The 13,306-nt window shown below is 39.8% G+C and overlaps 1 protein-coding gene across 2 annotated transcripts in view; it reads left to right on the forward strand.

Annotated features, from left to right (window-relative positions):
- CLHC1 (clathrin heavy chain linker domain containing 1) overlaps nucleotides 1-13,306 on the forward strand; it is a 1,972,328-nt gene that overhangs the window by 419,982 nt on the left and 1,539,040 nt on the right. For both annotated transcript variants that reach the window (XM_044055182.1, XR_006362617.1), the window contains exon 4: nucleotides 2,047-2,183. In XM_044055182.1, coding sequence (XP_043911117.1) covers nucleotides 2,047-2,183 — 137 coding nt within the window. The remainder of the gene's footprint in view (nucleotides 1-2,046; nucleotides 2,184-13,306) is intronic.

Raw genomic sequence — 13,306 nt, forward strand, 5'->3', positions numbered from 1 at the left:
CACTCTCACTCTCTCTATCCTTACCTGATAATCCATTCACGCTGTTGGCCGATTGCCTTCACCACAACGATAATCCATTTGCGATTGCCTTGCCCCTCCACTACAACCAACAATGATTATCCATGCGGCTGCCTCCACCATAATCCAATACATTCAAGCTATCACTGCTATGCACATTTCCCGCTCGCAGCCAGCCAGCTGGACATGACGTGATGTGAGCTCAATTCCGACTGGCTGGTATGTAGCCATGTGCTGGATCTGCTGCAGTTGCAATTGTTCTATGGTTCTGGCGCCCAGCATCCTTAAAAAATGTAACTTAAAGGAGTCAGCATCCTTAAAGGAGAATGCTGTTTTAAAAATACTTAAAGGAGCCAACGCTGTTTAAAAAACAAAAATATGTAATTTTTTTAATTAAAAAAGCTACCCCCTCTTCTAAAGAAGTTGTACTGAAATCAGTACAGTGTGTATGCCTCCCGATGTCCCTGTGTCTGTCAACTGGTTTAAGCAGGATTGCATGTATAAACTCATTCCTGCTCTTCATACAAAGATTTCTATAACAATTCACTGTTTGTAAAAATATATTTTACTTCATTTGTTTATAGCAGTCTGATAGTGTCATGTTGTAAAACTGTGGGTGGAAACAACTCTAGAATCTATACAATTCCTACTGCCTAGCCTAGGTTTTGCAGGTTGAGACAAATGCTTCCCTGAAACAATGCTACATTTAAATAATGAAAAAAAATTGCCTTCATTATCTGTGACAGGGAAACAAATGGAAATGGAAAAAAAAATGGAAAATCGCTAAGGTCGTTTTGTGCACTAAACACCTAGTTGATATTAGAGGGAGAAAAAATAACTATAGAATAAGGTTAATAACTTTGGAGGACGGAGATTTCCTTAGATGTTGGTCAGGTTCAGTAAAATTGAAGAGTTTTCACCCAATTCATGTAGGTAACCTGTAATAGCAGTCTAAACCTGTAGAGCACATTAATATAGTCATATTTCCACACCGCTATATTGACCTCTTACTAATATGCCTTGCAGTCAGCTTAAGAATGTACTGTCGACCTAGAATAACTTAAAGCTGTAAACATTATTTATTTATTTATTTCAGTTTGATGACCGGGATAGTCCACTGGGCCTGGAAGAGCCTGTTTTCAGTGGAGGCCTGGGGAGAAAAGCTCCACAGGATATAGACAGTTTTACAATAGTTATACAAAAGTAAATAAAGTTGTAGAACAATGAAAAATACAGAGATAATATACAATTTGTTAAAAAAGACATAACATTTCAAATTCTAGGTAATGATTTACAAATGTGAGAGTCATGTATTCTAAACATATTAAAAGTACAGGCATTTCAGATGAAAAAACATATAAGCAAAACATTTATATATAAATTAAAAAAACAAGCTTTTTTTTTTGGAAGTTAGATATATGAGGAGATGCCAGAGAGAAGAAGGTGAAGTGGTAGAGGTAAAAGGTGGTATATAGTGGAGAAAGGGAGTGGGTTGGGGGGAAGTATATGAGGTATAGGGTAGGAGAGGAAGTAGAAGCAAAGGGTAAGAACACAGTGATATAAGGTTGAGGTATATAGTGCATGGGAGATGGTGTTAAAGAATTTATGTGGTAGGGGTACAGGAACATTCCCACTTTGAAAGGAGGTGAGATTGGAGAAGTGTTTTGAAGTTTGAGTGGGTCTGAGTATTTCAAAGGGTGGTAGGGAGAGAATTCCAGAGTTTAGCTAGGGAGCAGGATAATAGTAGGTGGCCAGGGGGTTGACAAGGCTTATATATGTTTAGAATATTGTGGTTTTCTGATCTTGGAGACTGGTTAGGAATGTAGGAGGTTAAAGAGGTGGACAGAGAAGGACAGCTACAAGGTTTGAATATGAGCTTGTGAGCAGTAATAAGTCTAAGGAGTTTGAGGTAGTTAGGAAGTTCAAGTTCAAAATGAAATGAAATAAATGACAAGAATGAAAATTAAAACTAATGAATTACAGATTGTTCATTACTTCTCACCATGTGCATTTATTTTTTTCTTAAAGAATAGAAATCATCAACCAGGATTCTTGCAAATTCCAAACAAATCTGCAGAAACTGAAAGAAGCAGAATTGGCAACAACTCCACCAGCAAATGAAGAACTACATTTAGCAAAGATAGATCCTGCAAGACCAGTTCAAGGTTTGTTTTATTTATATCTCACTCAATTATTTTCTTCCCCTACTAAGTCCCTGCCTGAGGCCATCAATTGGGGGGTGGGGGGATAGGAGCATTTCTCTTGAAGAATACAATTACACTGGTGATTGGAGGGGACGGGATTATTTTGTTTTTACTACCCTTCCTTGGCTTAGGTAAGTTCTGCGGTTTGACTTTTAATAATGTAGCTTGTGTGCTATTGCTCATACTGATAAAGACATTCTGCTATGTTTCTCCATCCAAACACTGAGGTACATAAGGAGCCCACCTTCCAATAGGGATGTGTTGTAAGAACCTTTTTATTCCCTCATATAAGGAGAGACGTCTAAGAGATGTTCCACCCGCACCTTCTTGGTTGCTTTTATGGCAGCCTAGGTTTGTTCCCCAAAACGGGCTCCCAGTAGCACATGAAGAGATCTACCTCTGAGGTTGTAGCCTGGCTCAATATTTTCAGGTATTTTGCTGCAACTGCTTCACTAGAAATGGGTGTAAAGTGCTTTACTTTGCTTAGCTTTTGACTCTATACAATTGTCTAATACATCTACAGGTAGCGTGACAGAAATAATTCTTTGTGAGGCTGTACTTTATATAAGATCACCATATGAATAGTCAGGAATCACAGTATTTTGTTCTTATTGAGGACTGAGATATGTCTGGAATAATGCAAAAACAGTCAGGATAGATGATCCTAGTCTCAAAAGCAGAGAGTTGCATTTTTTACATCTAGATATTAACTGCCCTTAAAACAAACCAAGACCATTATCACTGAGCATTGAAGTTGTATGTCAGAACAGACCTCTTAATCTGTAGACATAGAAAACAGGAGCAAAGGCCCTAGAAAAGTAGACACAGCCTTCTAAAAATCTGCACATCTAATTATCATAATGTTTAATACCAAACATATAACTAATTCTACTTCCAGTAAGAATATGGGACACTACTCAGAAACGCATGATCCAGTGTTGTCTTTTATATATATATATATATATATATATATATATATATATATATATATATATGTGTGTGTGTGTGTGTGTGTGTGTGTATATATATATATATATATATATATATATATATATATATACATATATATATATATGTATGTATATGTAAATATATATATATATATATATATATATATATATATATACACACACACACACATATATATATATGTATATTTATATATTATATACATATGGGTCTATTTCACATCAGTGAAATCCCATTTCATTTCACTGAGACCAAATCACCTAATTTTCAAAATACTGAAAATTAATTTGACTGAATTGTAAGCCATAGACTTGATGTGGGTTTCCATTCACCTTTGACTTGTTTGTAATAAAAAGAATTTCTGTAACTTACAGTGTCAGAATACCAATAGTCATGTAGAAAGTGGTGTACTATTTTTAAATGTGGGTATCTCTCTTTACATTTGTATGGGAAGTATCTAAAGTATTATGGCGGATATTTTGTGTGTTCCCAGCAGTACTGGCAGTGTGTAGAGTACTGTAAGGTATGTAAAAGGTATATACCATTTTCCCCACTGTAGTGCAGTCCTGGAGTTAGTATGTATAGTTAGGGGGGTGTGGGGTTTGGTTTTATATTGTTTGGTTTCTGTTAAAATGGTAAGGAAGTAGTTTTTATGTTCTGAAAAGAGGTAGTCAGTGTTGAGTGTGTTTGTCTATGGTTTCCCATTTAGTCTTTTGAAATTTAGCATTGTAAGCTTTCTGTGAAATGATATTCAGTGAAATGAGTTGTCAGTATTTTGAAATTTAGGTGATTTGGTCTCGGTGAAATGAAAGTCAATGAAATGGGATTTCAGTGATGTGAAAAGTAGACCCATATATATATATATATATATATATATATATATATATATATATATATATATATATATATATATATATATATATACTTTTCCTCTTTGCCTTATTCATCTGACTCAGAAAGTTAATTAGTTTTTAATATAGAAAGTATCTGGTTACTATTCTTTTACTTTGTTTAAGTAGTTTCCTGGTTAGTGCTTCTTCACTTTGGTATTTCAGACTGCTCTGTGCGATGATACCTTGCCATCTATATGGCAGACAAGGTTCAAGGTTTCAAAATATGTATGGTCTGTGGTCATAAGATCCCACTGCTGGACCCCGCACTCCCTTTGTGTATACTGCCTGGGGGCAGCTCATCTAGACACAAGAGTGTGAGGCTCACTCCTCTTTCAGTTCTAGGGCTATTCAAGGCCAAAGAGCTAAATTTGTCTTAAAAGGTTTAATCCCTTAGTCAGGACAATGCACTCAGGCCTCAGCTTCTTCTGCTACTCCTTCTGTATCTTCAGCTAAGACAATGGAGAAGTCTAAACAAAAGGATAGAGACAAGGCTAAGGAATAAGAGAAGGGCAAAGGACAAAGATAAATTATCTGAGAAGCAATCAGATAAATCTAGGAAACCATCTCTAGTCCCATCAGAACCCTTGGGTTTGGCACTGACGATTTCTAGACCGATGGATCTGACTTCCCCTCAGATCCAATCACCAACACCTCCTCCTCAATTTTCATCGGAGTCTGTAAGTACTTGGCTGCATTCACCTTTTCTTCAGGAGAGGCATTGTTCCAGATCACCATCAGTGCCTTCATCCTCCAGGTCTGTTAGATCATTGGGGAACCTTACTGAAGCAGACATCGACAGGATGATGCAGAGATTCCTTCAGATGCAAATTCAACTAGGCGTTCTCCTGGCTGTGTTCACTCAGGACATTTCAAGAATGGCTTCAACAACTCCTCCAATAATTCCTCCAATTCTGGTTTGGCTTTGGATCTGCAGACTATGGACCTGAGTCTCTCAGGAGCAGTCACATCAGAGTTGACAGTCCTGTCGACTTCATCTCTGACTGTATCCCTTGCTCTCTTGACTCTTATGCTGTTAGATTGAGATGAGTCTCAGAACTGAAACATTGATATGGAGGCTCAAGGCACAGATTCAATACTGAAACTTTTGGAACTATCTTTTGCTCGATGCCTCTGCACTAGATAGCTTGGCCCTGATGTTGACTTCAGAGCTAGGGCAGGTTGGGTCATGGGAGGCTCTTCCTTCATCTCAGAATGATGGAGTGGGAGTCTAGTCAGTCCTGATGTCTGCCTTGGCATTTAAGGCTTTTGAAAGGGCTCTTGCTAGACCAAAAGAAGAGGTGCTTTCCATGCGCTGAGCTCCACCCCAACCCCTGTTGGACATTGCATCTGACTTTGCACATCCACATCAACAGGGACAGTCGGCTTCCTTTAGTCTTGGGGCTGATCACCATTTGAGCTTCCTGTCTGACTCTGACGCATCTCTGGAAGTCCCATCAAGGCAGGGTCTTAGGAAACAGACATGTAAGAAGAGACATTTAGATTCTTCTCCAGAATCAATCACTGAAGACACAGACATGGATGACTGGGATGGGTCTCCAAGATCCCCTCCAGAGGATGTCACCTTTTATGACAGTTTGGAATTGATGAATCTGAGAGGGGGTGGTCCACTAACATGCCCTCCCCTGAAGTGTCTGTGTTCTGAGGCTGGCTCTTCTACCACCTGGATGGTACCACTTGCTGATGCAGTCATAGATCTGGTAGCTCAATGGGCTTGGAAGGATCCTGACATGGTGGAGACGATCCCTAAGAAGCTGGACAAGATTTTGGTTGCACCTAAGGATAGAGCACACCAGAGCAAGGGTCCCTCATTAGATACCATGGTTGTAGCAGTAGCCACTAAAAGGAACTCTGTGAAGAGAGCATGTCTGTCCATCCTCCTAACAGAGAATCAAGAGTGTTGAAAATATTTGGGAAACTGATGTGTACTTTAGCATTTTCACACTTAGAACACTAAACTACCCAGTCCAAATGACGTGTTTCCTGAGGGGCTTGATAAAGGAACTCACCAAGCCTCTCTCAGGTATTTTACTGATAGGCATCCAGAAAACAATGGAGTCCCAGCTGCCTATGTTACAATTGATGGCTAACATATCCAGGCATCTGCTTCAAAATTCAGCTGATGGTATTGCTAGTGCAGCAGGTACTGACATAGTTACCCACCAGCATGCCTGGATGTGATTGTGTGACTTTGCAGAAAGTTTCAAGATGTCCTTCCATGATTCTCGTTTTGGTGGCTCCACACTCTTTGGAGTAAAGGTTAAGGAAACTCTCACCAGTAGCGAGCTGGATCGTAAGACCCTTTCTGCTTCTGGAATCCACTTCTCCACCACTCAGAGAACCTTCTCCAGAAATGAGAGAGGTGGCAAGAAGATGCGGTTCAGGAAGTCCCAAGGGTTCAGCCAGGACTTTCCTGCAGACAGGTCCTCCAGGGGTGGGGGAGGGGGACTAGTTTCAGTGGATGTTGCCCTAAGGGCAGCAGTGTAACACAGAATGAAAGATTTTGCTGTCCTTTTTCAGAGAAATCCTAGCAGTGCTCCTGAAGGATTGCCCAGCTGCTGCATTCAGCATCATCATACCTGGCAGACCATCACATCAGAAACTTTGATGCTGCAGATAGCCCCTAGAGGCTATATAATGCCCTTTGCTTCCTCTCTCTTAAAGAAAAGAAGGATTCCCCACAGTACCACCCTATCAAATAAAATCCACAACAGCAGAAGTCTTAAAACTGTTAGGAAAGCGTCATCCAACAGGTCCCCTCAAACCCCTTAGAATCCAGAGTCTATTCCAGGTTTCTTTTTAGTTCTGAAAAAGACAGGGAATCTATGGCCAATTTTGGACCTCAGCCATCTCAATCATTTTGTGAAACAGACAAAGTTTTTGATGGTCATGGTTCAGTCCATTCTGGCTCTTTTAAAGAATGATGATTGGATGTGCTTTACATATTTCCAAGATGCATACTACCATATCAGGATTTCAAGGCAATCAAAGCAATTTCTTAATTTCTGGTTGGGAGCTAATCACTTCCAATTCAGGACACTGTCTTTGGTCTCACCACAGTCCTCCCCCTTTTCTCCACATACCCCCACAGCTGTAGTAACCACGGATGTTACTCTCCTGGAATGGGGGTGGGGGAATTTTGAAGGGAAGACGGTTCGAGGTTCATGGTCAAACACAGAGGCTATTCTCCACAACAGTGTTCTGGAGATGACAGCAGTTCTCCTAGCACTGCAGGCTTTCCAGTAATCTCTTCCTAAGGGTATGATGTTCATCCAGATGGACAACATGTCAGTAGCCTGGTATGTCAAAAGCAGGGTGGAACCCATTCATATTCTGTGTGCCGAGAGGCCATAAGAGTGTGGCAGTGGGCAAAGTCTTCCTATTGTTTTCTCATAGGAATGCATATTTCAGGGAATTCCATTGTATTAGTGGACAAATTGAGCAGATCTATCCTCCAGCATTATAATTGGTCACTCAGTCAAGCACTGGCAAATCAAATCTTCAACCACCAGGGTCAACCATGCTGAGACCTTTTTGCTTTGTACCCGAACTACAAGTACAGCAGTTACTTTGCCATAAACCCTCCACAGGGAAGTCATAGAGAGAAGCTCTAGTCAACAATTGGCCCCTGGGTCTTCTATATGCCTTTTCCCCCTTTCCTCTGATAACAAAGTTCATTCAGAAAGCCAGAAGATGCAAGGCCAAAGTAGTCCTCATTGCCCCTTTCTGGCCCTGGCAAGTGTGGTCCTCTTCCTCTGGCTTCATCTACTACATCCTCCCTGGATACTGGACAATTCTCCAGACCTTTTGACTCACCCATCAAAGCAGTGTCACCTGGATCAGAGACACTGAAGTTAACCACATGGTTCATCCACTTTTAACGGTGGTCAGAGATGCCAGGCTTTCCACTGAAGTGGTTCATATTTTATTAGCCTCTTAAAAATTGAGTACCAGAAAAGTTTACTTAGCAAATAGTAGAGATTCTCTAGGCAACTAAAAAATCCTTTTCCAGCTCCTCTTCCTTCCATTCTAGACTTCTTTCCAGCCCTTTTCTAAAAAGGATCCAGTTTTCAACAATCAAAGTGCAACTAGCTGCTATTTCCAGTTTCCATATTGGACACAGTCAGATGGCTATGGCTTTTCTAAAGATTTCAAAGGCCTTCCTAAAGGGAATGTTCTTATTATGACTTCCCATAAGGGATCCTGTTCCTCCAAGGGACATAACTATCATGCTTCAAGTGTTAACACTCCCCACCCCTTTGAATCAGCAGCTTCAGCAGACTTAAAGTACCTTTCTTGGAAGACTATTTTAGTGGTAGCCATGATTTCGTCTAAAAGGTTTTCCAAATTATAAGCACTTTCTTGTACAGCTCCTTACCTGATTTTACATTAAAAATAATGAAAAACAGGAGGAAAATGCCCCAAACATAAGTCTAACAAAGCAGCAACCCGTAAATCCAACAATTAGGGCACTGAGGACCACAAATACATGGAGGTAAAATATACTAACAGTTTTTTACAAGGATTTACTTGTTTGGTTTCAATTGTATATATTTCTATACAAAAAATATTTTATTAAACTTTACTGCTTTTCTTTCTACTGGGAACATTTATATTTATTTCTTTAGGGTGGGATGTGGATCTAACACGGGTCTATATTAGAACATCAAAGTTTCAAAACTTCGAATGTTCTAATATCGAACCCTATTACGCGAAAGTTGAAAATATCGAAGCAACAGAAAACATAATTTTTTCCTAGGGAAAGAATTCAGTTGTCCATTTCTGTTGCTTTGGTATTTTCAGTGCTGTGGTGGAAAGTTACGGGTCGGATTCAGGTAAGTATGCGACTGAGTGCGGGTTAGGGGTAAGTATGCGACTGAGTGCGGGTTAGGGTGTGAGTTAGGTATGTGTGTGATTGTGTGGATGTGAGGGTTAGGGCAGGTTAGGTGAGTTAGGGCGCGGGTTAGGTATGTGTGTGATTGTGTGGACGTGAGGGTTAGGGCGGGTTAGGTGAGTTAGGGTTAGGGCACAGGTCAGGTAAGTATGCGATTGTGTGGACATGAGGGTTAGGGCGGGGTAGGTGAGTTAGGGTTAGGACGCGGGTCAGGTAAGTGTGTGATAGTGATGGACCTTAGGGTTAGGGTTTGGGTTAAGGTTAGTGGATATTTAGTGGTGTGTGTATAGTTTAGTGTAGGGTTAGGTATAAGATTTTAGGTGTATGCGTGTGGATTGCTGTTTGTTTGGTGTGCTTGTGTTGTGTGTATGTGTTTTGGAACAATGAATTTTTTCCCTAGGAAAAAATTTGCTGTTCTGTATGTTCAATGTTTTTAGCTTTCGCATAATAGGGTTCGATATTAGAACATTCGAAGTTTTGAAACTTCAGTGTTCTAATATAGACCCATCTAACACCACTAGTTGGTGGCCTTACACATGGGAAAGGAGTATGTATATATACTTTTTTATTCAAACATATGGTTTAAAGGATTTTTAATGCAACAATTTTTTATGCAGTAATTTGAGAGATTTTTATTGATCTATATTTATTCATTATTTATGATTAGTTTTAGTAACAGGTACATATTTATGGTTTTAGAATAGTTTTTGGATGCATAGATGGGTAGCAAACTGGCTCACTGATAGAACCCACCTAATCAAAATAGGGGAAGCCACTCATAAAACAGCAAAACCTCTTGTGTAGTTCCACAGAGTCAAGTCGAATTCATGCTTCCAAAATGCAAAACTTTAAACCCAGATCATTTGAACAGCTGAGTTTATTGACTAAATCACAAAAAATAAAAGGACTGTTAAGCGTTTCTTTTGATGAAGTCCCCTTGCTTGTTGTTGAGGGACGAAAGCGCTTAACAGTTTTATTTTTTGTGATTTTAGTCAATAAACTCAGCTGTTCAAATGATCTGGAGTTAAAGTTTTACATTTTGGAAGCATGAATTCGACTTGGCTCTGTGGAACTACACAAGAGGTTTTGGTGTTTTATGAAAATAGGGGAAGCCACCTCAAGCAGTAGACCAGTAACAAGCGGCATACCCGAGGGATCGGTCTTGGGGCCTCTGTTATTTGAGATATACTTCTCTGAGGTGCAGGCCAAAACCAGTGGGCTATGGCTGACCAAGTGTGCAGATGACTGCAAGCTGGGCATGGTCATCAGTTCCCCAAGTGATGTGGACGTCCTCCAAGAGGGTCTCACCCCAAACAAATGACTGGTGCCAGAAATATGGCCTCAAGCTGAATGCCAAAAAATGCATTATTGTCCCCTTTAGGGAGAGTGACATCCCCACATACTATCACATTAATAACAATGTCCTAAGCATGCAGTCAGTCTTGAGGGATTTGGGCACCCAGGTTGATAGCAACCTGACGTTTGACCACCATGTTGCTTCGGTTATACAGAACACTTTCTACATGGCCCACCTCATAAGTAAGGGTATCTCATCCAGGGACAAGGAGGTCATAACATCCCTGTAGTCTTCCCTCATAAGGCCAATTATTGAGTACAATGCCCCCTTTGGCATGTACCTTTGCAAAGCACATGCAGCATCTGGAAAGGCCACAGAAGTTCCTCACCAGAAGAATCTAGGGCCTCAAACATCTACATCTATCCTACACAGATAGGCTAAAAGCCCTGTCCCTCTATTCAGTTTCATACAGACTCCCCAGAGGTGACCTCTGTCTGGAATATAAAGCAATCTCAGACCCCACTTTGACGGACTGCTGCATATCTGCAAGTCAAGCTCCACTCAAGTAACCTGCATGTGTGACCTCAACCTGGTTTGTGACATCAATGGGACTTGGTGGGGCAGATTTGTGTCCCAGAGACTCCCCCATCTGTGGAATAGACTCCCTGTCCACATCAAGCAGAGTACCTCATTTTCTCTTTTCAAGCGCAACCTGGATAACTGGATGGGAAACAGAAAATACACCCCGGGGATTCCACCTGTGTCCCTGCTGGACAGGGGCTTTGGGTGCTGACTTGTCTAAACATGGGCTAACCTCTTGGCTAGGCTTATAAGGGCCTCAGAGTCAATAGCCTAGTAACTTCCTGTGATCCATATTTATACACTGATGCTTTTATTGTGGAGCATGCTCTCTCTAGTTTGTATAGTTATTTAAATTCAATTTAGGTAGTTTAATTGATCAATTAAACAATTTTTGCAAGTGATATTTAGGGTATATAAGATGTGGGTTTGTGTGTTAAGTGTTATCTGAAGAAGTCCTGATTTGAAGGGACAAAAATGTGGTGATTCATTAATGCATTCATGTGTTTATTTAAATAAAGGTGTTGGTATATTTTGCTGTCATTACTGCCCTTATTTTTAGATTCCTTACCTGATTTTCCATAACAATAAGGGTTCTTTGAGAACAAATCCTACCTTTATTCCAGAAGTGGTATCCAAAATGAACATTAATCATACTATCAATTTACCAGTATTCTTTCCAAGATTTTCTAACAAAGGAGAATATACTGTGCATCTATTGGATATCCACAGTCAACTTGGATTTTACCTCCTTAGGACTAAAGATTTCAGAAAATCTGATCAGCTGTTTGTAGCCTTTTCTAAAGTCAAGCTAGGTCAGAGTATTTATAAAGTCACACTGCCTAGGTGGATGTCAGACTGCATAGCCTTTGTAAATGAAAAAAGCTGTCAGACTGCATAGCCTTTGTAAATGAAAAAAGCTGTCAGACTGCATAGCCTTTGTAAACAAAAAAATGGGACTCTGTTTAACCAAGAAACAAAGAGTGCACTCAAGAAGGTATGTGTCTACTTCTACTACCTTTATATGCAGAGTTGGTACACACTTCACACACTCATTTCTCATTATAAACTGGATGTACAGTCAAACTCCCATAGATCTTTTGGCTCTATCATTCTCAGGAATAACCTTCCTTGATATCTCCCAGGTTTGTGGCAGCTAAAGAATCTGTCACAAAGGTTGACTTGGATGAAAAAAAGACAACATTGGGTATGAACGTTACATACTCACCATAATGATAGATGCGTGCTGTTTTCTTTTTATCTGGTTCAACAGTCCTCCCTCCTTCCCCATTACAAATTGTATCACCTGGTGCTCATCTTTGATTGAATGGACCTACATTATCTCATTTGGTTGTACCTACATTATCTCATTTGGTTGTTTTTTTTCTCCAGGTTTTATTCTGGTATAGAATTTAGATGTTATAATTTATGAGATTATAACAGATTTTGTTGACTAATAAGTAGGCAAACTCAGTCTGAGGTACTGGGAGGAAGAGAGGAGTTATGGGTAGAGGAGGAGTCAGAGCCCTGGATCCACAGCTTCTAAAAGGGCCAGGGTTGGATCCATTCGGATCAGATGACCCAAAGGTTGAACCAGATGAAAAGAAGACAACATGGATCTGTCATTATGGTGAATATATAACTTTCATTCTAAAAAAACAAGAGTGACAAAACTGATGGAAAAATATAAGCACATTAGCTGAGTGACAGTGTAAAATCTGTAAATTTTAATGAACTACATTACAGAATTCTACCATGCAAGGTCATTTATTTTTGCTTCAGAAAAAGGGAGATGTAAAATATGTGTCCTCTTTTTTTTAATTATTGTTGCCACTAATATGTTGGTCATGTAGTGTAGTTTTCTGTGTACTAGATAGCTTAGAAATGACATATGATGAGGGGATTCAGAACATTTTGTAAAGGAGTAAATCAAGCCTGAAGATAGGGACACACCTCCAAAAAATAGGGACATTATGTGTAGGGGTAAATCATCCTGACAATAGGAACGTTTATCCAAAACAGGGACATATGAGAAGTCTGTGGCAGAAATACTTATAAATCATGGCACAAATGAGGTATGACAGATCTTACAAAGATCATGATACAGGCTGGTGATCTGGAAAAGGCAGGAATGGTGTAGTGAGTTAAGTGCAAGCAGTGACAACTAGCCAGTGGTAGTATGGAAGGAGCAGTTAATGTACCTCAACTCAAATTTTATTGTAGTGCTTTATTAAAAACAGATTAAATTCAGACAAGTTATACCCACAAAGCAGAATGGAATTTATTCCTATCTTCCTTTTTAAAACTCTAAAACTCTAAAAACATAAGGTATGTTTCTGCGGGGGGGGGGGGGGGAGTACAATACATGAAAATTGCACTGTATTTCTTGGATTTTTTTTTCTGGTTGCTTGAGCTCCGGTTAACTGAGAGTTTA

Source organism: Protopterus annectens, chromosome 1.part2 (assembly GCF_019279795.1).
Source record: "Protopterus annectens isolate FY-2018-M chromosome 1.part2, PAN1.0, whole genome shotgun sequence".
In the NCBI taxonomy this organism is placed as follows: domain Eukaryota; kingdom Metazoa; phylum Chordata; order Ceratodontiformes; family Protopteridae; genus Protopterus; species Protopterus annectens.